The sequence below is a fragment of the Phasianus colchicus genome, chromosome 38, assembly GCF_987193195.1.
Source record: "Phasianus colchicus chromosome 38, bPhaCol1.hap1.1, whole genome shotgun sequence".
Classification (NCBI taxonomy): Eukaryota; Metazoa; Chordata; class Aves; order Galliformes; family Phasianidae; genus Phasianus; species Phasianus colchicus.
Genome location: NC_143473.1, coordinates 323,112 through 344,908, shown reverse-complemented (window position 1 = coordinate 344,908; position 21,797 = coordinate 323,112). Strand labels below are relative to the sequence as shown.

Below are 21,797 nucleotides of genomic sequence, written 5' to 3'. Positions count from 1 at the left end.
GTCATGTATTTGGGAGAAAACTGGTCTATCTGGAAGAAACTGCCATTTTTCTGGGAGTAAGTGTGATCCTGAGGAGCGTCAAGTAGTATTCTTGGGATGAAACGTGAGGTATTTCTAAGCGTAGTGGTATTTCTGGGAGAAAATGTCTTGTTTTGGGGGGAAAAGATCACATGTATGTGAGAAAGCTGGTATTTCTGGGAGTAAACGCCATATTTTTAGGAAAAAATGGGTATTTCCCGGATAATCGGTCACATAGTTAGGAGAAAAGTGGTCTATCTGGGAGAAAATGTCCTTGTTTTTTGATGGAAGAGATCATGTGTAGGGGACTAAAATAGTGTTCCCGGATGAAAATGTCACGTATCTGTGAGAAAAGTGGTATCTGTGGGTCACAGTGCTGTTCCCCAGGGGTCGGTGCTGGGGCCTGTCCTCCTCAAGATCTTTCTTGATGAGCTGAGGGCACTGAGTGCACCCTCGGGAAGTTTGCAGATGACACCAGGCTGGCTGGAAGTGTGGATCTGCCTGGGGGTAGCGAGGCCCCACAGAGGGATCTGGACAGGCTGGAGAGCTGGGCTGAAGCCAATGGGATGAGTTCCAACAAGGCCAAAGGCCAGGTCCTGCGCTTTGGCTGCAACAACCCCAGGCGACGCTACAGGCTGGGGGCGGAGCGGCTGGAAGATGCGTAGAGGAAGTGGACCTGGGGGTGTTGATGGATGCTGGGCTGAAATGAGCCAGCAGTGTGCCCGGGTGGCCAAGAAGGCCAATGGCATCCTGGCCTGCATCGGGAACGGTGTGGCCAGCAGGAACAGGGCAGTGATTGTCCCCCTGTCCTCAGCTCTGGTGAGGCCGCACCTCGAGTGCTGTGTCCACTTTTGGGCCCCTCACTGCCAGAAAGACATCGAGGCCCTGGAGCGGGTTCAAAGAAGGGCGCCAAGGCTGGCGAGGGGTCTGGAGCACAGAGCTCACGAGGAGCGGCTGAAGGAGCTGGGGTTGTTCAGTTGGAGAAGAGGAGGCTCAGGAAGACCTTACTGCTCTCTAGAACTACCTGAAGGGAGCTTGTAGTGAGCTGGGCTTCAGCCTCTTCTCTCGTGTCACTAGTGCCGAAAAACAACGTTATAACCCACAAATATCAGTGTTCTCCCAAATCACGATGTTTTCTTCCGGAAAGATCACTTTTCAATCCTAAATATGACAATTTGTTCCAAAAATGCGATATTTTCTCCCGGAAATACAAGCATTCTCCAAAATCCATGATATTTTCTCCCAGAATGCCAGCTTTATCAGAGATATATGAAATTTTCTTCCAAAATTATGATATTTCCTCCCAGAAATATCAGTTTCCTTAGAAATACTTCACGTTTCCTCCAAAAAATACAACATTACAATACCCCCCCTTCCCCATAATGTGATACTTTCTCCAGGGAGTCACAGTTTTCTTAGAAATACCTCATGTTTTCTCCAAACAATATGACATTACAGTCCTCAGTATGACATTTTCTCCCAAAAATAGGACATTTCCTCCCAGAAATACCAGTTATCTTTACAAAAATAGGACTGCAGCCATCGGAGATCTGCTGGAAGGACAGACGGCCAGCTCCAGGAGCTCCAGGAGGCTCCTGGAATGCAGCCATGGTCACTTTGTGCTCCGGGCGTTGGGCAGACCGACCAGAGGTGAAGCGTGGCTGGATCTGCTGCTCAGCAGTGCGGAGGAGATGATGAGTGAAAGGCGTTCAGGTTGGGGCAGCCTGGCTGCAGTGAGCACGGCTTGTGGGGTTGGTGATCCGAGGGATGTGGGCATGGCAAGGAGTGGGGCAGGACCTGAGCTTTGGGACGGCGAGCTTTAAGCTTTCACGGGCTGATGGCCCAGATCTCTGGGGATCTGTCTGTAAAAACAAAGATGGTGAGCAAAGCTGGCTGCTCTTCAAGGCTGCCTTCCCTTCTGAGAGCACAAGAGCTCTCCGTCCCTCTGAATAGAAAGCAGAGGACGCAGGAAGCCCATCGGCTCGGCGCAGACCTGCTGGGCAGCTGGGGGCAAAGCAAGGAGCAACGAGCTCTGCTAACAGGCCGTGTCACCTGGAGCAATACAGGGCTAACAAACAGGCCGTGTCACCTGGAGCAATACAGGGCTAACAGGCCGTGTCACCTGGGAAGAATACAGGGATGTCTGGACCTGCAGACGTGGGATCAGGAAACACAAGGCGCAGAACTGAACTTGGAGAGGGACGTGAAAAACAACAGGAAGACTTTCTACACGTGCATTGGCCAGAAGAGACAGGTCAAAGCAAGTGTGCCTCCTTTGTAAATGTAAAAGGAGAACTGCCTGCAACAGATGGAGAGAAGGCTGAGGTACAGAATGAGTTCTGTGCCTCGGTCTTCACTGGCAGCCAGGATTCCAGAGTTTGTCACGTCCCCGAGCCCTGCATCCATAAACCTCCAGGTGGGGACTGGGGTGGTAAATACCCCCTGCTGTGAGGGCAGAGCAGAGAGACTGCCTGATGAGATTGAACGTGTGCAAGTCTATGGAGCAGATAGATGGTGAGATGTGAGACTGAACGTGTACAAGTCTATGGGCAGGATGGCGTGCATCTCAGGGCTCTGAAGAAGCTGGCTGCCGAGCCGCTCTCCATCATATTTGAGAAGTCGTGGCTGTCAGGTGAGGTCCCGGATGCCTGGAGGAAGGGTCACGTCACTGCCGTTGGCAAGAAAGGGAGCAAGGAGGACACGGGAACTACAGGCCGGTGAGTCTCACCTCTGTGCCTGGGAAGATGATGGGACAGATCCTCCTGGATGACATGCTTGATCACATGAGGAGTGAGCGTGTGATCCGAGACAGCCAGCACGGCTTCAGCAGGGGAAGTCATGCTTAACCAATCTGGTGGCCTTCTGTGATGGAGTGACGGCATCGGTGGACAAGGGGAGGGTGACCGATGTCATTTCCCCGGACTTGAGCACGGCCTTTGACACGGTCCCCCACCACATCCTTATCTCCAAACCGGAGGGATGTGGATTTGATGGGTGGACCACTCGATGGATAAGGAATTTGTTGTAAGGCCTCAGACAAAGAGTGGTTATTAATGGCCCTATGTCCAGGTGAGGCCAGTAACGAGCAGCATCCCACAGGGCTCTGTCTTGGGACCGGTGCTCTTTAGCACCTTTATCAATGACATGGATGGTGGAATCGAGTGCACCCTCAGCAAGTTTGCTGACGACACCAAGCTGAGCGGTGCGGTTGACACGGCTGAAGGAAGGGATGCCATTTGGAGGGACCTCGACAGGTTGGAAAGGCGGACCCGGGTGAACCTGATCAGGTCCTACACAGCACAGTGCAAGGTTTTGCACTTGGGCCGGAGGAATCCCAGGCATCCATACAGACTGGAAGGAGCGGTCCTTGAGAGCAGCCCCGTGGAGAAGGACCTGGGGGTCCTGATAGATGAAAAGCTTAGCATGAGCCAGCAGTGTGCCCTTGCAGGTGGGAAAGCAAATGGAATCCTGGGCTCCATCAGAAGAGGGGTGGCCAGCAGGGACAGGGAGGTGATTGTCCCCCTCTACTCCGCTCTTGTGAGGCCCCATCTGCAGTACTGCGACCACGTCTGGAGCCCCCAGTACAAGAAAGACAGGGAGCTGTTGGAGAGGATCCAGAGGAGGGCCACAAAGATGATCAGGGGACTGGAGCACCTCCCTTATGAGGACAGGCTGAGGGAGCTGGGCTTGTTCAGCCTGGAGAAAAGAAGGCTGCAGGGTGACCTCATTGCAGCATTTCAGCACCTAAAGGGAGCCTACAAGCAGGAGGGAAGTCAACTCTTGGAAAGGGTAGAAAACTGCAGGACGAGGGGAAATGGTTTGAAGTTGAGGGAGGGAAGATTTAGGGTGGATGTCAGGGGGAAGTTCTTTACAGAGAGTGGTCAGGTGCTGGAACAGCTGCCCAGAGAGATTGTGGATGCCCCATCCATCCCTGGAGGTGTTCAAGGCCAGATTGGATGGGAACATGGGCAGCCTGGTCTAGTGTGAAATGTGGAGGTTGGTGGCCCTGCATGTAGCAGGGGGGTTGGAGATTCATGATCCTTGAGGTCCCTTCCAACCCCGGCAATTCTGTGATTCTCCTATTCTGTGTCTTCTCCCTGATGCCAATTGGAAGTGATATCCTTTAGTCTTCAGTATAACAGACATTCTGTGACTGTGCTTTAAGACAGTCTCCCTTGAGCGTTTTAGTTGTGCTTGTTTAGTGCTTGTAAAACCAACTGTGCAAGTGCTGCTCTCCTCCCCATTGTGAGGGGATTGCTGGCAGGAGCTAAGCAGTTATCACAGGCACATCCAGCAAGGAGCTGCCGTGGCAGATGGGCGGGTGGAGCAGCTGTCTTCCAACCTGTCCACTGCAGCAGTTGGCATTCTGTAAGCTACTCTTCCCCAGTTTGCAGAACCAGTATCAAAAGTTGATACTCTTTTGTGAAAGAGTAAATGGGGGTTGAAAAAAGAGGCAATATGACATTCCTGACTGCAGATAAACAACAGCACAGATGCTGGTCACCGCCGCAGAAAAAGCTGGACTTGTTAATGAAGCAGCTTATCCATCTGTGTTGGGATTTTGTACAGCTGACCTCACCTGCCTCTCATTCCTTGCCATCGCCCCCTTTTTCCTCTAAGGTGAAAAAGACAGCCTTATTCTTTTTGAGTCCGTAATTGTGATCGTTTATTGATTGAGTACAACCAGATAAGACATGGAGTGCCAAGTTGGGCGGCACACGCAGCGCTGTCCTGTAACACCACACACTGCAGCTGCTGCCTTCTGATGTTCTTCCTCTCAGTCCTTCAGGTGCAGATTCCGCATCATTGCCACAGGGCTGTTCATTGGAGAGGACTGGAAAAAAACAAAGCAAGTGTAGAAATAGGACAGAAACAATCTAGGGAGAGCTCACTAAGAAAGTCTGAACAGTAAACTTCCACAACAGCCCCATGCAGAACAGCAGGTTACTGCCATTCAGATCACTGACATTACTTCCCATAACACACAGCTTAGCTGCTGTGCCCTCCTTTTTCCCTAGCTGAGCTGCATGCCCTTCCTTTTCCCTACCTGAGCTGCTGTCCCCTCCCTTCCCTAGCTGAGCTGCATGCCCTTCCTTTTCCCTACCTGAGCTGCATGCCCTTCCTTTTCCCTACCTGAGCTGCTTGCCCCTCGCCTCCTTTTTCTTGGTGCTCTTGCCTTTTCCTGCTACTCACTCCCAATCTCAACACTTGCCTGCTCTGCTTGCTGCTCTGACAAGTGCCTCTTAACTCTGCTCGCAGCTTCTCTCCTTCTGCATGCCCTTCTCTATTCCCTTCTCGTGCCCTTCAGGCTTCTGCTCCCCTTGCTGAGCAAGCCCATGCCCGGTAGCTCCCCTTCAACCTCCTCCGCCCTTTGCCTTTCTCCACACAGATGCTTGCTTCTGGCCAGCACTCCTGCCCGCTGCCTAGCCCACAGCCCGCATCTCTTGGGGAGACAGCAAGGTGGCCTGGAGCTACCCACACCTCCTCCCGGGCATGGCTTCTCAGCTTTGCTTCAAGCCCACAAAAAGCCCCAAGGAGCTCCTCTTACCTTTGGGCTCAGCTTCTTCTCCTGCCGTGCAGCTCCTGTGCCAGGCCGGGGCTCAGCTCTTCCCACACTCCACCATTCCTGCAAGATTGCTTTCTCTCATTCACTGCCTTCCTTTGCTTTCCTTTGCCCTGCTACCTTTAGCTTCCCTACTTGCTTCCTCTACGTTTACGTGCACCGCTTTGTACTTTTGAGTCTCTTCTTTGCCTCTTCTTTCTCTATTTTCCCTTCAACCCTCCCATCCCCCTCCCCTCAACCCTCCCTCCCATATTTCCCTTCCTCCCCTCCCCTCTCTCCTCTCCCCCCCCCTTCCCTTCCCCTCCCCTCCCGTACCCCCTCTTTTCTCCCTTTCCCCTCCCCTTCCCCCTTGCCTTATGGCAAACTCACCTTTCCTGCTCTTCACTCCCTCCTTCTTCATTCTCCTGCCTTTTGCTGCTACTCTCGCCTTGCTTTCCCTTGCTGTGCTCTGCTTTGCTTTCTCTACATTTTGGCCATCCAGTCTTTTCTCAGCTGTTATTCTTGACTGTTTACTTGGCTTTTTTCTTCTTTTCTCATTTCTTTTTTTTCTGACCTTTTTGGGCTTTTTTCTTTTTCTTCTTTTTTTATGCTTTCGTTTCTTTTTTCATTTCATTGCACTTGTTCTTTTTTTTTTTTTCTCTCTTCCTTTTTTTTTTTGTTTTCATCTATTTTTTCTCATTTTCATCTTGGTTTTCTTTTTTCATTTTCACTCCTTTTTTCTTTTTTTTATTCTTTTTTTCTTATTTTTTCATTGCACTTTTCTTTTTTATTTCATTTTTCTCTCTCTTTTCTCATTTTTTTCTATTTTCATCTTTTTCTTTTTCATCTTGGTTTTCTCTTTTTGTTTTCCATTTTTTTTTCTTTTTTCCTTTTTTATTTTTTTCCTTTATTACTCTTTTTTTTCCCTTTCTCTTTTTTCTTTCACCTTTTTTTCTTGTTTTTCATTTTTCTTTTTTTTTTTTTTAATAATCATAGGTACTCCTGAAACCCCCTTTAAGCCCTCCCTACCCTCCCCATTCTTTCTTTTCACCCTCACCTCCCCCCTTGCCCTATCCAACTTTCCCTTGCCTGCTCTTCTTACCTGAGCTGCTGTCCCTTCCTTTACCTACCTGAGCTGCTTGTTCCAAAAATTACCTAGCTGACCTGCTTGCCCCTCGCTTTCCTAGCTGAGCTGCTGGCCCCTCTCATTCCCTACCTGAGCTGCTTCCCCCTAACTTACCGAGCTGAGCTCCTTGCCCCTCGCTACGTACTTGAGCAGATGTTTGCTCACTTGGCTTCCTTACTGGTTGTCCCCTCACTTACCTACCTCACCTGCTATCCACTCACTTTCCTAGCTGAGCTGCATGCCCTTCCTTTTTCCTACCTGAGCTGCTGTCCCCTCCCTTCCCTACCTGAGCTACATGCCCTTCCTTTTCCCTACCTGAGCTGCTTGCCCCTCGCCTCCTTTTTCTTGGTGCTCTTGCCTTTTCCTGCTACTCACTCCCAATCTCAACACTTGCCTGCTCTGCTTGCTGCTCTGACAAGTGCCTCTTAACTCTGCTCGCTGCTTCTCCCCTTCTGCATGCCCTTCTCTATTCCCTTCTCGTGCCCTTCAGGCTTCTGCTCCCCTTGCTGAGCAAGCCCATGCCCGGTAGCTCCCCTTCAACCTCCTCCGCCCTTTGCCTTTCTCTTGGGGAGACAGCAAGGTGGCCTGGAGCTACCCACACCTCCTCCCGGGCACAGCTTCTCAGCTTTGCTTCAAGCCCACAAAAAGCCCCAAGGAGCTCCTCTTACCTTTGGGCTCAGCTTCTTCTCCTGCCACGCAGCTCCTGTGCCAGGCCGGGGCTCAGCTCTTCCCACACTCCTCCATTCCTGCAAGGTTGCTTTCCTTTGCTCTGCTGCAGTTAGCTTTCCTACTTGCTTTCTCTTGATATACATGGATTGCTTTTTACTTTTTTTCATCCTTTGTGCCTCTTTTTTTCTGTTTTCAGCACTTCCATTTTTTTTTCTTTTTCCATCTTTTTTTTTCTTACTTTTCATTCTCATTTTTCCTTTTGTTTTTTTTTTTTCCCCGCCCCGTTGAGATTCTCCCTCTTTATCCCCCTCAGCTTGCCTCTATCTGTGTCTCCAACTGGGTCTTCTCTCTCACATTCCCGTCTTGTGCCCGGTGTCACCCCACATTACCCTCTATTTCCCTGTGCCCACGCAAACCCCCTATTGTCTCTCTGCAGCCTTTTATAACCTTACACCTCTCTACTTCCCCCCCAATCCCACCCACAGACCCCTGTCATGCCTGTTTCTCTATATCACGCCTACAGCCCTCCCACTGCTCCCTGTAGCCCCACATCCCCTTCTATCCCACCTCCATTCCCCCTACAGCCACTCATAGAGCCACAGTTTCTTAGGTCCTCCCCCAGCCCCCTATATCCCTCCCCGTAGCTCTCGCCAGCCCCTCCCGGCCCCCAATGCTCCCTATAGCACCGTGTCCCCCCGTTTCCCCCTCACAGCCCTCTGCTGCCCTAAATCCCTTTGTACCCACCCCTATCGCCCCATGTACCCCGATACCACAGCCGCTGCAGCCCCGCCTGCCTCCCTATCCCCCCCCCGCCTTCCCAGCCCCTCACCCCACCAGGCTTCCTCCCCTGTCCCGGCGCCGCTCTCCGTCCCTCCCGGCTCCGGCTCTGCTGTGCTCAGCACCGCTCCCGTCGTGCCGCGGTTCCGTCTCGGTGCTGCCCGGACAGCTCCGGCGCGCAGCGGCGGTGCGGGGCGGCCAGGGCTGCGGGAGCGCCGCCGCCTGAGGGGAGAAGAGCTCTAGGCCGGCTGCCAACGGCCGTTCCCGCGCGCCGCGCCTCAGCCAATCGGAGCCGGCGCCGCTGCCGCTGACCAACGAGAGCCCGGGGGCGGAACGGATCGGCACGTGCCCAACGAGAGCCCGGGGGCGGGACGGACCGGCACCTGACCAATGAGAGCCCGGGGCTGGGACGGTCCGGCACCTGCCCAATGAGAGCCCGGGGGCGGTGCGGCGTTGCGCTGCGCTATTGGTGGGAGGAGCGCGGCAGGGGGCGGGCCGTGGGTGGGGCCTCGGGGTGCGCCCTACTGCTATAGGGGGTGCGAGATGGGAATGGGATTGACAGGTGGGAGGTGGGGCTTGGATGTGGGGTTGGGATATGAGGTTTGGAACTGGGCTTGGGATGTTGGATGTGCATTGGGATGTGAAATGTAGGGTTGGGGTGTGGGGATATGGATATGGGGTGGATATGGAATGGGAGATAGGAAAATGGAATATATATGGGATGGGCTTGGGATGGACATGGGACCAACACTGAAGAATGTGGGATGGATTGGGGATGAAATATGGACACGGGATGGGATTGGGATGATAGTGGCTTGGGATAAGTAGATGGAATGGACATGGGATGCATGTGGGGATAAGGATTCGGAATGGCTATGGATATAGGGTTAGGGATGGGGATAGGATGTGGGGGTATGGATATGGGATGGGTTTGAGATGGCTGTGGGGTGGATATGATGGATATGGGATGGGATAACGTTGTGGGATACGGACGAGGGATGGCTACGAGATGGAGCTGTACTGGTTATAGGGCCATAGGGGCGATGGGGCCAGGATGCTGCAGTCACCTCTGTCCCCAGAGTTCATCCCCAGTGTGACACATGGAGCCCCACAGCCGCTCCTCTGCCCTTTATCACTTACATGGGGAGGACATCCCCCAACCTCCATTATCAAAAATAAACCTTAATTAGAAAAGTGAGGGGTGTCAACCCCGCCCCATGGGAACAATGTTTTCTGTGGGGGAGGGCACAGATGGCGTCTCCAGAGGGCTCTCCCAAACTCTGGGGGGTGTTCACAACTCTAGGATATGACACCACCAGGGTGCCATGAAGGTGTCCCAAGCTTTGGGGTGTGACACAGGGATGTCCCCAATTTTGGTGGTGTGACATTGTCATGTGGTGTTCCCACTTCCCTGGGAAGTCCTCCAGGTGGTCACGGTGTCCCCAGCTTCGGCTCAATGTCCCCAGGGTTTTTTTTGTCCCCTCTGCAAGACGGTGACACCCGGCGCCAGCTGCCAGGAGTGACGCCCAACGGTGATGACACCGCATCACGGCTGTGCCACGCTGGTGTCACACAGTCCCCTCTGGTGGTGGCACAGAGTTCACCACCGTGCATGTCCCCGTCCTCATGACAGACGATGGTGACAGCACCAGAGGTTTCCGGTGTCACCGGGTCCTGCGGTAGGCAGGTCTGGAGGGGTGACAAACAACAGTGAGAGGCTCAGTAACAGCATGGTGACAACGCAGAGCTGCCTGTGCCTGGCCCCATGCGGTGGTCAGAGTACAGGGAATGGTGTCACCCGATAGATGGTGGCACACAAGTGATGGTGACACCAGATGACGGTAACAACAGTGACAGCCAGGGATGGGGACGCTGCGTCACGGCTGTTCCACATCGAGGTCACCCTGTGTCACGGCGCCACCTGAAGACAGTGACATTCAGTGACACCCAATGGCATCCAGTGAAGGTGACACCCAACAATGGTGACACCACCGACCCCATGTCACACCCACAGCAGACCCCACGTGTCCCCCGACTGTCCCCTGCCCCCCTCCCTGTACCCCTCCTCGTCACCTCTTCAATGAGGATGGCACCGTGCTGAAGTTGTGCCACCATGGCAGGGGGGACAGCATGGGACAGTCATGGACAGCCAGGGTGACAGCGTCCAGGAGCTGTAGGACGCGGATGGGGCTCTCAAGGTACGTTGGTACGGCCCCAGGTTCCACGGTTACGGTGACAGTGAGAACTTTGGGGACAAGTGGTTGTCCGGTGTCACCCGGTGGCCCTGGGGGGATTGTTTCCGTGGGGCTTTGCACAGGGATTGGTGGGAACCATCCATTTCTGAAAGGAAGTGGCAAAAAATATACAAGAAAAGTGACATAGTATTGATTTTAATGGAAACAGACATTATTGGGGGCGATCCCACGGGGACAAAGAAGAGCGAGAATGTGTCACTATGTGAGGTTGTTCTCAAAATCCCCATTAGAGACCTCTGGAGGACTCCAGGAACGCCTGGGGACCCCAAGACACCCATGGGACATCTCCAGACCCTTCCAGAAGACAATAGGACCCTCTGAAGCCACCTGAGGACCACCCCACATTCCACAGGATCATTCTGGGACGTCTGCAGACCCTTCTGGATGAATCCAAGGACCCCCTGGATCAATTTGAAAACCCCCTGCACCCTCCAAGTCCTCTCTGGGACATCCCCAGAGATGTCTCTGATGACGGGATGACTCCAGGACCACTCAGACCCACATGAGAACTCTCTGGACCCTACCAGACTCTACTGGGACATCTCCAAATCATCCCAGTGTCTCCTCGGAGCTCCTGGACCCATCCTGGGAGCTTCCAGATCCTTCCAGGGACCCCCAGGACCATTCTTGGGACCCCCTGGACACCCCAGGATCCCTCTGGGACATCTCCAGATCCTTCTGTATGAATCCAAGGACACCTTGGATCCACCTGGGGACCAACTGGATGCCCCAAACCCCTCTACAACATCTCCAGATTCTTCTGCATGCCTCCAGGGGTATATAGGGGGGGGGGCTCGTGGGGAATCTATGGGCGGAAAGGTGTGAGTGGGGCTTCTGTGAGGTGGAAAGAGGGTCTGGAGGTGGAGAAAGGTTGGAAGGGGAAACTGAGGGATTGTGGAGGGCTTCTGTGGCGTGGAAAGGGGCTCTGAGGATGGAGAGAGGGGGTTGTGAGGGGGAAAAGAGCAGAACGAGGCTTCTGTGAGTGAAAAGGGGGCCTGGGGATGGAGGGGTACATTGTGGAGGGGAACTTGAGGGGTGGAAAGGGGGCTTCTGTAGGGCAGAAAGGGGGGTCTGGGAGTGGACGGGGGGTTGTGTGGGGGAAAAAAGGGGTGAGTTGGGTCTCTGCTGGGAGGAAAAGGGGTCTAGGAATGGAGAAGGGGTGGCAGAGGAAATCTGGAGGGTTGTGGGGGGCTTCTATGGGGTGGAAGGGGAGTCTGGGGGACACCTTAGGGAAGTATTGGGGGGGAGAAGAGGAGAGTGGGATGTCTATGGGGTGGAAAAAGAGTCTGGGGGGAAACTCAGTGGCTTGTGTGGGGGAAAGGGGTGAACAGAGCTTCTACAAGGCAGGAAGAGCATCTGGGGGTGGAGGGAGGGGTGGGAGGGAAGAGCCAGGGGTTGTGCGAGGCTTCTATGGGGTCTGGCTGAGGGAAATTGGAGGTCAAAATGAGGAACTGACTCCAGGGGTCAGGGAGGAGCGCACAGGGGGTTACAGGGACCTCTAGGGGTCAGAAAAAAGGGGCCAGGAGGTGGGAGGAGAAGGGAGGACACGGGACCCTGGGGGTCAAATAGAGGGGAATGGGGGGTGGTAGGAGACTCTGGGGATCAGAATGGGGGAATTGGAGTGGGGGCACTCGGGGGGAGGAGAGGGGGTTCGGGGGTCAGATAGAGGAGACTGGGAAAGGGGGGGACTCTAGGGGACAGAATGGGGAGAGCGGTGGGGGGGTGGGGGGACACCAGGGATCAGAACGGGGGACTGGGGAGGGATGAGGGATCGGGGGGGGACCCTGGGGATCAGAATGGGGGAGGCACAGAGGGGAGGGGTGGAAGAGGACTACGGCGATCAGAACGGGGGGACTGGAGGGGAGGGAGACCGGGGGGAGGGTGTAACCCCGGGGGGCACACAGAGGGACTGGGGGGTGCGGGCGATCAGCGGCAGGGGGAGAGGGGGGGAGGGCAGCGAAAGACACGGGGTGGGGGAGGCGGCGAGACGCAGGGCAGCCGCCCCCGCCGAGGGAAGCCCCGAGCACCACGGAGACCCCGCGGGGCCGAGGCAGAGCGGCACGCGGCCCCCCCGCCGCCTTCACCCCGGCCCCCGCCCCGGCGCCCCCCGAACACCCACCTGTAGGAGCCGAGGCGGCGCCCGGAGCCCCGAGGCGCCCCGCACCGCTTCCGCACGGCCGCCTCCTCGGGTCGCGGCGTGATGACGTCACTCGGCGGGGACGGCGCGGCGCCGTAGCGACGGACCGGCGCTGAGGCGCTGAGGCGCCGTCGCCGTGGCGACGCCGTCGAACGGTACCGCTCCTGCGGGAGCCGCGCTGAGACGTGCGGCGTCTCCGGCTTCCCCAGAATCGCTTTCTCCAGGCCGATTCCGAGCTGCTGGCGCTTCTTGAAAGCCGAGCGCGCATCTCTGCCCGGTTTTCTCACGGCTCCTGCGGCGGCATCTCTGGCCACTTTCTCCTCCAAGGAAGAACCGAGCGGTGGCCCGGCCGGGCTCGGTGCGTGGGATGTGAGAAGGGCACAGCCCGGAGCAGGACCTGAAGAACGAGCTCAGCTCACCGCTGGCACGTGTTCTGTAGTCCCCCGGCTCCTGCAGAGCTGCGCTGGACTCGCTGAGCAGCACGGCGTGGTGCGGGGATGTAAGAGAACACAGGTGCTCGGTAGACTTGCTGGGGCAGGGAGCTCTCACTGACGCTAAACTCGCTGAAACGAAGTGACTCGTTCAGGACACGTGCCTGAAACATATGCTGGTTCTCTAGGCAGAGCTGCCGGACAGACCTGTCAGCACTGGGAATTAAGCACGGCAGTGAGATGAAGCCAATGATGCGTTCATGTAAGAGCAAGAGGTGCTTTGGAATGCCTTTATGGCTGCACAGCTCCTCGGGAAGCAGTTACACCTGCCGGCTCAATAAGAGCTGTCCCGTAGATGCTGTACAGCTGTGGAGCCTTTGCCCACCTGCACTGCATCTTTTAGATGTATCATTGAGAGGAATTGAACCAGCAAGGCTTCAGGGCTGAGCTCTAAGAATGGAAACTCCCTCAACTTTTGAAAGAGACCGGGTTTCTAAGGTCTTAAGACCTGGAGCTGGCAGGGCACACCCCTCTTGTGCCCTTCCCCTGACTGGTTTTTGGGAGACAGCAAATGGACACCCCTACAAGAAGTCTCAGGGTGTTTCCTTCTGACACTCTTGTTATGGAAGTAAGAATACATTCCTGGCTCCATTTTGCTCTTGTGTCAGAAGGCAGAGATTTAAGCTACCTAAAGTCACTTTTCCACAAACGTTCCCACAGAACGTGGACCTGGCCTTTGGCCTTGTTGGAACTCATCCCATTGGCTTCAGCCCAGCTCTCCAGCCTGTCCAGATCCCTCTGTGGGGCCTCGCTACCCCCAGGCAGATCCACACTTCCAGCCAGCCTGGTGTCATCCGCAAACTTCCCGAGGGTGCACTCAGTGCCCTCAGCTCATCAAGAAAGATCTTGAGGAGGACAGGCCCCAGCACCGACCCCTGGGGAACAGCACTGTGACCCACAGATACCACTTTTCTCACAGATACGTGACATTTTCATCCGGGAACACTATTTTAGTCCCCTACACATGATCTCTTCCACCAAAAAACAAGGACATTTTCTCCCAGATAGACCACTTTTCTCCTAACTATGTGACCGATTATCCGGGAAATACCCATTTTTTCCTAAAAATATGGCGTTTACTCCCAGAAATACCAGCTTTCTCACATACATGTGATCTTTTCCCCCCAAAACAAGACATTTTCTCCCAGAAATACTACTACGCTTAGAAATACCTCACGTTTCATCCCAAGAATACTACTTGACGCTCCTCAGGATCACACTTACTCCCAGAAAAATGGCAGTTTCTTCCAGATAGACCAGTTTTCTCCCAAATACATGACATTTTCTCCAAGATAGACCACTTTTCTCCCAAAGACGGGACATATTCCCCCAGAAATACCAGCTTCGTCTTAAAAATACGGCCTTTTTTCCCAAAATACCAGCTTTCTCACAAACACCTGTCATTTTCCAACCAAGGATGCTACTATCTCCCAGAAACAGCAGTTTTCTGAGAAATACCTGACATTTTCTCTCAAAAGTACTACTTGACACTCCTCAAGAGGACATTTTCTCCCATATTTACCGTATTTTCTCCCCAAAGGACCAGTCGTCACACCAAAAATACCACAGTTGCTCTCGAATAGAAGACATTCTCTCCCACCATTTCCGAGTTCTCTCCCTCAAGTATGTCATTTTCTCCCAGAAATACCACATTTCAGTGGTAAATTTCAACTTCTCTTCCAAAAAGAGGATATTTTCTCCCAGAAATACCCCTTCTCTTAGAACTACCACACGTTTTCTCCCAAAAATACTGGATGACAAAACCAAATGGGACACTTGCAACCAAGAAGAGGACTGGCACAACTGCAGAGCGGTGCCATCCTCATTGAAGAGGTGACAAGGAGTGTACAGGGAGGGGAGCTGGGGACAGTCGGGGGACATGTGGGGTCTGCTGTGGGTGTGACATGGGGTCGGTGGTGTCACCATTGTTGGTTCTTCCCTTCACTGGATGCCACTGGGAGTCGTTGAGTGTCACTGTCTTCAGGTGACACCGTGACACAGGGTGACCTTGATGTGGAACAGCCGTGATGCAGTGTCCCCATCCCTGGCTGTCACTGTTGTTACCGTCATCTGGTGTCACCATCACTTGTGTGCCACCATCTATCGGGTGACACCATTCCCTGTACTCTGACCACCGCATGGGGCCAGGCACAGGCAGCTCTGCGTTGTCACCATGCTGTCACTGAGCCTCTCACTGTTCTTTGTCACCCCTCCAGGCCCACCTAGAGCTGGACCTGGTGACACTGGAGTCCTCTGGCGCTGTCACCATCGTCTGACATGAGGATGTGGACACGCACGGTGGTGAACTCTGTGCCACCACCAGAGGGGACTGTGTGACACCAGCGTGGCACAGCCGTGACGCGGTGTCATCATCATCGGGTGTCGCGTTCGGCAGCCAGCATCGGGTGTCACCGTCATGCAGAGGGGACAAAAGGACCCCCTGGGGACGTTGAACCGAAGCTGGGGACACTGTAACCAGCTGGAGGACTTCCTGGAGAAGTGGGGACACAGCATCGTGCTGTCACACCACCAAAGTTGGGGACACCTTCATGGCACCCTGGTGGTGTCACGTACTGGAGATGGGGACACCCCCACAGTGTCACCCCCATGGACCACTTTGTTCCCATGGGTCGGCGGTTGACACCCCTCACTTTTGCAATTAAGGTTTATTTTTCGATAATGGGGGTTAGGGGATGTCCCCCCCCATGTCCCCATGTAAACTAAGCATGCACGCTGCAGTTTTCAGCCTAGGCTTTTAAGAGCAAAGCCAGAAAATTCCACACCGCTCAGTACAAAGCTGTGCGATGATGAGAGTGACTCAAGCTCTGCCCAAAGGATGAAAAGTAGCATCAAAACGGCTGAAGAGAGGGGGGACAATGAGGCAAGGTAGCACTGCAGAGAAGTCAGGAGAACACCTCTGCCTTCCGGGATCAGGCAGCCGGCGGAGCCTCTCTTCCCCCAACAGAGACGCCTGCAGGGTGAGGGGCACACGCTCACTTCTGCTCAGTGCTGCCCCGAGAAACTCAGACAGCTCGAGACAGCTGTTCTCTAACTCAGCGCGCCTGTGCTCAGGCCGTGCTACTCGCAGCTCTGTGCACGTGCTTTGCAGGCAGTGCGTTTATGGGCAGGGCCAAGGACTGGTGCATCCATTGCTTCTATAACCTGCAGCATCCCCTGATGGAGATGTGGGAGTTCTGACCCAGCGCCGCGAGTGGAATAACGAGGAGGTGGTGCAGCAGCTCACTGAGTGCCACTGGACAAATCAGGCCGTGCGCTCTTTGTGAATACAAAGCTCCAATTGTTTATTGATGGACTGCAACCAGAGTGCCAAGTTGGGCTGCTGCCACGAAGCCGCTGCCTTCTGATGCTCCTCCACTCAGTCCTTCAGCTGCAGCTTCTCCATCATCTCCACAAGGCTGTTCATTGTGGAGGACTGGAAAGAAAGAAAGCGAGCGTCAAAGTAGGACACCGCTTCCCCCAGCATTCTACAATCCCCTTCACGTCTGACAGACAGAGAACAACAAGAGCCGTGTCTGTGCTCACCGAGGACTCACCTCTGCACGTGCAGCGGCAGCTCTCAGAGCAGCCTTCTTCATTTCTGCTCTCCTCTCTTTTTGTCGTTGTCGTCTTGCTATAGAGAAAGAGGAGAGAAATTCAGTTTGTCAACAGCAAAACCGCGGAAACATGGGTACATGAAAACAGGCTAGGAAGCCTCTCAGGGAAGGGTATTTCCAGTGGGACAAGCAGAAGGCCGTCATGGATTTCATGGGAAAAGAGAGGGTTACACTTTCTGGCACTTCCTTGCCATTGGACTCGGCAGCCTTCTACTCTTTTCCCCTCTCCGCAGAGAGAAGGAGAAAGCAAAGCAAATCCTAAGCAAACTCCATGCACCTGATAAGGGAAGCACCTCACCAGGGCAGCTGCAGCACCTTCCTACCTCTTCGCTTTGAGGTCCGGAACCGCTCAGTCGGCGCTGGGGCAGGCCCAGGGTGTGTTGCTGGAGCTGGCACACCGCCTCTGCTCTGATGTGGGCTCTGAGCCTTCTCCCCATCGCGCTCCACCTTCACTTGTTTCTTGGCAGGCCACAGCTCTGCTTTTTGCTCCTCTTCCTCCACTCCCTTGCGCTTTCTTGCAGCCATGGTCTTGGAGAGGGAGTGGTTGTCAACTGCAGGGGAAGGTCTTTCCCCTCTGCTGGGACCTGCTGTTCCAGGAAGCCCTCCTGGAGCCTGGAGAGGAGCTTTCGCGTACATCTTGCCGTTTGGCTCAGCACCTCTCCCTGTTCAAATCAAGCAAGGGGAAGCAGCAAGATTAAAAGAGAGTCACACACTGCCTTCGGTCTGCAAAATGGGCCACAATGCTAGGAACTCTCGAGTGTTCACAGCAATGGACCTTGGGATCTTGGCTGAACTGTGGGCCATTTCCAATTGGGACAGGAAAGGCAACTGTAATCCCCAGGGATTAAGATCTCAAGCAACACGCAACGACAGCAGTCCCAGGAAAGGACAGACAGAAAGCCTAACTAGAAAGACAGTGCACCAAACCCAGATGCTGCTGTGTGTCTGTACCTCTCTTGGGGGCTGTGCCACACTCCATGCTCCTCCCCTGGCTTCCTGCAAGGCTGCGCTTCACTGCAAGCCTGCTTGCATCAGCTTCTGTCAGAAAGGAAACAAGAAAGACATGAAGAGCATCTCTTTGGAGGAGCATTTTAGCACAGCCAACCACAAACTTCTGCTCCTCAAGCGTAGTTTCTTCAATTGGCCTTTCTGCTGCTACAACGCTGTGCCATTTCTGCAGTCAGCACAGATCTGCAGTGCCCCTTCTTTTCTCCTCCATTCCACACAGCCCTTCATGCAGCCCTATTTAGAGGCAGGTACCCACACCACAGCTCACAAGAGCTTCTTACCTGGGGAGGCTTTCCGTTTCCCCCCAAGCCCAGCACCATTCCATGGACGCGCAGGCTCCGTCCCTACAACAACAGATTGTGTGTTGATTTCACAGACACCAGGAGCAGCACTGTCCTGTTAGCCCACGTCCACCACAAAAACCAAAAGACACTCTTCTACAGCCAGAACAGAAACTGATCTTTAAACTGCAGTGCGCTTGCACAAAGCACTACTGCTCTCATTCCCGCTCAGGTGGCAGCAGAGGAACCCCAGTCTGCCTGACAGCTCTGCATGCTGCAGAGCAAAGCTGCGTCAGCACACAAAACGCTATCAGCTGCAAAAGTCGAGGCACGGATTTTTTGTCCCTACAGGGAATGCACTCAGCTCTGAGCACCACCACTTACACACACACTTCTGTCTCACTGCTGCCATCTGTTGCTGTCGGCCTCTCTAATGCTTCCACCATGGTTACCGGACACCCCTGCAGTGCTGCACCGCTCAGAAGTAATACTTAAAATGCATTCTTCCATACTTCATGACAGAGGACTGCAGAGACTCACTTTTGCGTGGTGCTAAGGATGGTCCGTCCCCATCGCGTCCCTCTGTGCGCTGCAAGGCGCTGTTGGATCTCTGGCAGCCTGCTGGGTGCTGCTCCCTAGCACAGGGAACCACGCCGCGCTGCTTCTGAGGAGAGAAATAAAGGAAGGGCCATGGAAACGGCCACCCAACGTTTGCAAAGAGATGCAGCGTTCCAGATGGTGCCAGAGGTGGGTATCAGAGTGCTGAGACGTTAGTTATCACTAACAGAAACATTTGGGAGCGCATTCACAACATCTGCACGCGCTGCAATTTCTGGGCATATCCAGCTTTCTCATCGTTCAGGTGGAGAAGACGGGCGCTCTCAGACATCACTTCGGGGGGTTAAACCAACACACCTGCAAACACCAGCATTATTCCGAGGGAAACAGTGACTTCAGGTGCCACAGTTCAACCCATGCAAAATTACCGTACACAGCCTTAGCTCTTCACCACTATTTCTTCCCCACCCTTTACTACTGCAGGCAGCTAGAACTAACTTCTCAGCAGAAACCCAGGGCAGCTGGCAAACCATAACCAGGTGCAGCTGGCAGGAGGGCAGTGCCCGCTCTCTGCTCCCACCCTGCCCCAGCAGGTTAAGGAGCCTGGCAATGCTGTCCTGTTGCTGCAAGTGCACAACCCAGCCGCTTACTGAGCTAACAAAGGACCAGCAGGGCTCCCCCTGCTCCACCCCTTCCCCTCCAAAACCAGAGAAAGGAGAAACCCAAGCGAAAGAAACCCAGCCATACCTTTCCACGCGCAAAGCAGCGATGGCAACTGCGTCCGTCTCCCTGCTGAGACATGCTGGGGAACGTCTCAGGGGAAGCTCAAGTTCCCGGGGTCCTCTCCACAGGGACTGCCCGCACTGTTGGAAAGAGCTGGCTTCACTCTCTCTTCAAGTGCCTTGATCCCCAAAATCTCCTTTTGGAAAGGAAAAAGGAACCCTAAGGAAAGAACCTGCAAGTGAAAAACAGTGAGGAAGAAGCATTTTCCCAGCATTCTTCTGCTGTGCAGTTTAAACTCTCGGGCAGGGCAATGTCTCGAAACCAGCTGGTTACAAGGACTGTCCCCAAAATACACCCAGCTCCTGTACAGCTGCCATGATTTCTGACAGCAAGCGTTCTCCATCTCCTCAATAGTTACGCGCCTTGAAGCACATGGCTGGTGTTGCTGTCCTGAAGAAAACTCCCTCTGTCTCACTGCCAGCCGGGACGAGGGCTGATGCAGCGTGCCCACCCCAGCCCAGCTTTCCTGCTGAGACACCTCCCGGCAACCACCCAGCACCAAACCCAGCTCACCTGCTCGGCCTGCTCAGCCTGAGCTGTGCCCAGCTCACGCACACGCCGCAGCGGTGCTTCCGACGGGCTCTCGCAGGGTGATCTCTCAAGGAAAGCTCACAGCTCAGTCTCTGCGTGCAGCACACTCACCAGAGCACCAGCTCTGCTCACCGGCTGTGCCACAAACGCTCCCACCTCGGCGATGACTGTGACCTCAGCGAGTGCCCTCATCACTTCTGTGCTTCCATCATAAGCAAAGGGCGTGCTCACCTCCCAGATCCAAATTTTAGGAAACCAACACCACGGTCTCCCAACGGGTTTATTTAAGTAAAAGAACAGAGAAATTAAGATGACCCTCATGCAGCCAGTTCTTGCTCAGGTGCTGCACAATCGGACCAAGGAGATGTTACCCCCAGGCTGCCTCCAGCTTGGAGGATTTGAGCTCCCAAGCAACCAGCAAGCATTTGGACGTGCCCTCCCCCTGCTTTTTACAAGGACAGACGAGTCCTTCTTGGGATGCCAGCTATTCTGCAAAGGCGGAATAGCTCTGTTCTTGGGCCGCAGCTCCATGGCCACGCGCTTCTCAAATACTGGGGCTGCATTACCTCCTGGGCATCCACACGTGCTCCGACTCTCCCGCAGGGTTTCTGGCTTCCTGCTGGGGAGCTTCTCATCTTCTGCAATATCATTCCTGCCTCCTCTGGTACCATCCTGGGAGATGCTGCAGAGCTCATGAGCCTGAACTACCTTCCTCCCATCAGCAGCTGCTCTTGCTTTAAAGAAGTGCCAGCACCTACGAATCAGCTTGGAGAAAGTAATTCTGGGGACCCAGAGACACTGCAAGTTTCAATGCAGCTCCCACAAGAACGCTGCTGTTAAATCCATAGAATCATAGAATGGATCAGGTTGGAAAAGACCTGAAAGATCATCGAGTCCAACCGCAACCTGACCATACTCCCCTAACTCTAACAACCCACCACTCAATCATGTCCCTGAGCACCACATCCAGAGCTCTTTAAACACGTTCAGGGACAGCCAGGACACATCCCCAATTAGCCAGGACTGCTGAAGGATGATGGAGAGCGGCTTGGCAGCTACGTCTGCCAACCCCCTCAGCACCCCAAGGTTCAATCCATCCGGCCCCATGGCTTTCAAAGCAGGTTTTGTTTCTTTAATTATTGTCTCCCATTCTATCTTTTCTTTTAGAAAGGAATCTAAAAGATGAAAAGTAAGAAAGTACTAAACAAAATGAATCAAAAGAAATGAAAAAAGGAAAGAAAGGGGAAGAGATGAAAAGAGACGGAAAGAAAAGGGGAGAGGGAAAGAAAAGGGGAGAGGGAAAGAAAAGGGGAGAGGGAAAGAAAAGGGGAGAGGGAAAGAAAAGGGGAGAGGGAAAGAAAAGGGGAGAGGGAAAGAAAAGGGGAGAGGGAAAGAAAAGGGGAGAGGGAAAGAAAAGGGGAGAGGGAAAGAAAAGGGGAGAGGGAAAGAAAAGGGGAGAGGGAAAGAAAAGGGGAGAGGGAAAGAAAAGGGGAGAGGGAAAGAAAAGGGGAGAGGGAAAGAAAAGGGGAGAGGGAAAGAAAAGATGGAAAACAGAAAACAAAATGAAAAAAGGAAAAAAAGGAAAGGAAGAAAAGAAGAAAAAGGAAAGGAGAAAAAACCATCCTTCCATCACCACTGCCACTACAAGCACTAAACCATATCCTGTAACTCCTAATCCAGATGCCTCATGAACACTGCCAGGGACGGCGACTCCACCACCTTCCTGGGCAGCCATTCCAGTGCCTGGCTGCTCTCTGAGAGAACAAGTTCTTCCTTATGTCTAACCTAAACCTCCTCTGGTACAACTTACGGCCATTTCCTCGGGTCCTGTTTGTTGCCTGGGAGACGAGGCCAAACCCCTCCTCATCACAGCCTCCATTCAGGAAGTTGTAGATTGCAATGAGGTCTCCTCTGAGCCTCCTCTTCTCCAGACTGAACAACCCCAACTCCTTCAGCCGCTCCTCGTAAGGCCTGTGCTCCGGACCCCATACCAGCTTTGTTGCCCTT

At 53.9% G+C, this 21,797-nt stretch overlaps 1 protein-coding gene across 7 annotated transcripts; it reads right to left on the bottom strand.

Annotated features, from left to right (window-relative positions):
• Positions 1 to 5,149: 5,149 nt before the first annotated feature.
• On the bottom strand, positions 5,150 to 21,048 carry LOC149913346 (zinc finger CCCH domain-containing protein 11A-like). 7 transcript variants are annotated; one of them, XM_090130005.1, is made up of 10 exons: positions 19,773 to 21,048; positions 19,224 to 19,431; positions 18,459 to 18,582; positions 17,919 to 17,981; positions 17,581 to 17,667; positions 16,953 to 17,291; positions 16,570 to 16,646; positions 12,507 to 16,448; positions 8,190 to 10,472; positions 6,034 to 7,432 (listed from the first exon to the last, which is right to left on the bottom strand). In XM_090130005.1, exons 2-8 carry the CDS (start codon positions 19,275 to 19,277, stop codon positions 16,392 to 16,394), a joined length of 801 nt encoding a protein of 266 aa, XP_089986131.1. In that variant the 5' UTR covers positions 19,278 to 19,431; positions 19,773 to 21,048; the 3' UTR covers positions 6,034 to 7,432; positions 8,190 to 10,472; positions 12,507 to 16,391. The 7 variants fall into 7 exon arrangements, 6 of the variants coding, with proteins under 6 accessions (XP_089986131.1, XP_089986128.1, XP_089986130.1 ...); XM_090130002.1 differs by having other exon boundaries at positions 6,034 to 7,486; positions 8,185 to 16,448; XM_090130004.1 differs by having other exon boundaries at positions 8,185 to 16,448.
• Positions 21,049 to 21,797: the final 749 nt, after the last annotated feature.

Bases quoted from the DNA above. Each gene is read 5' to 3' on its own strand.
- LOC149913346 (XM_090130002.1), bottom strand. From the start codon at position 19,277: ATGTCTCAGCAGGGAGACGGACGCAGTTGCCATCGCTGCTTTGCGCGT. The intron at 17,668-17,918 runs GTAAGAAGCTCT...CCTTTCTGACAG, and splicing joins GAAACGGAAAGCCTCCCCAG to AAGCTGATGCAAGCAGGCTT. The intron at 17,292-17,580 runs GTACAGACACAC...TGATTTGAACAG, and splicing joins TGGCACAGCCCCCAAGAGAG to GGAGAGGTGCTGAGCCAAAC.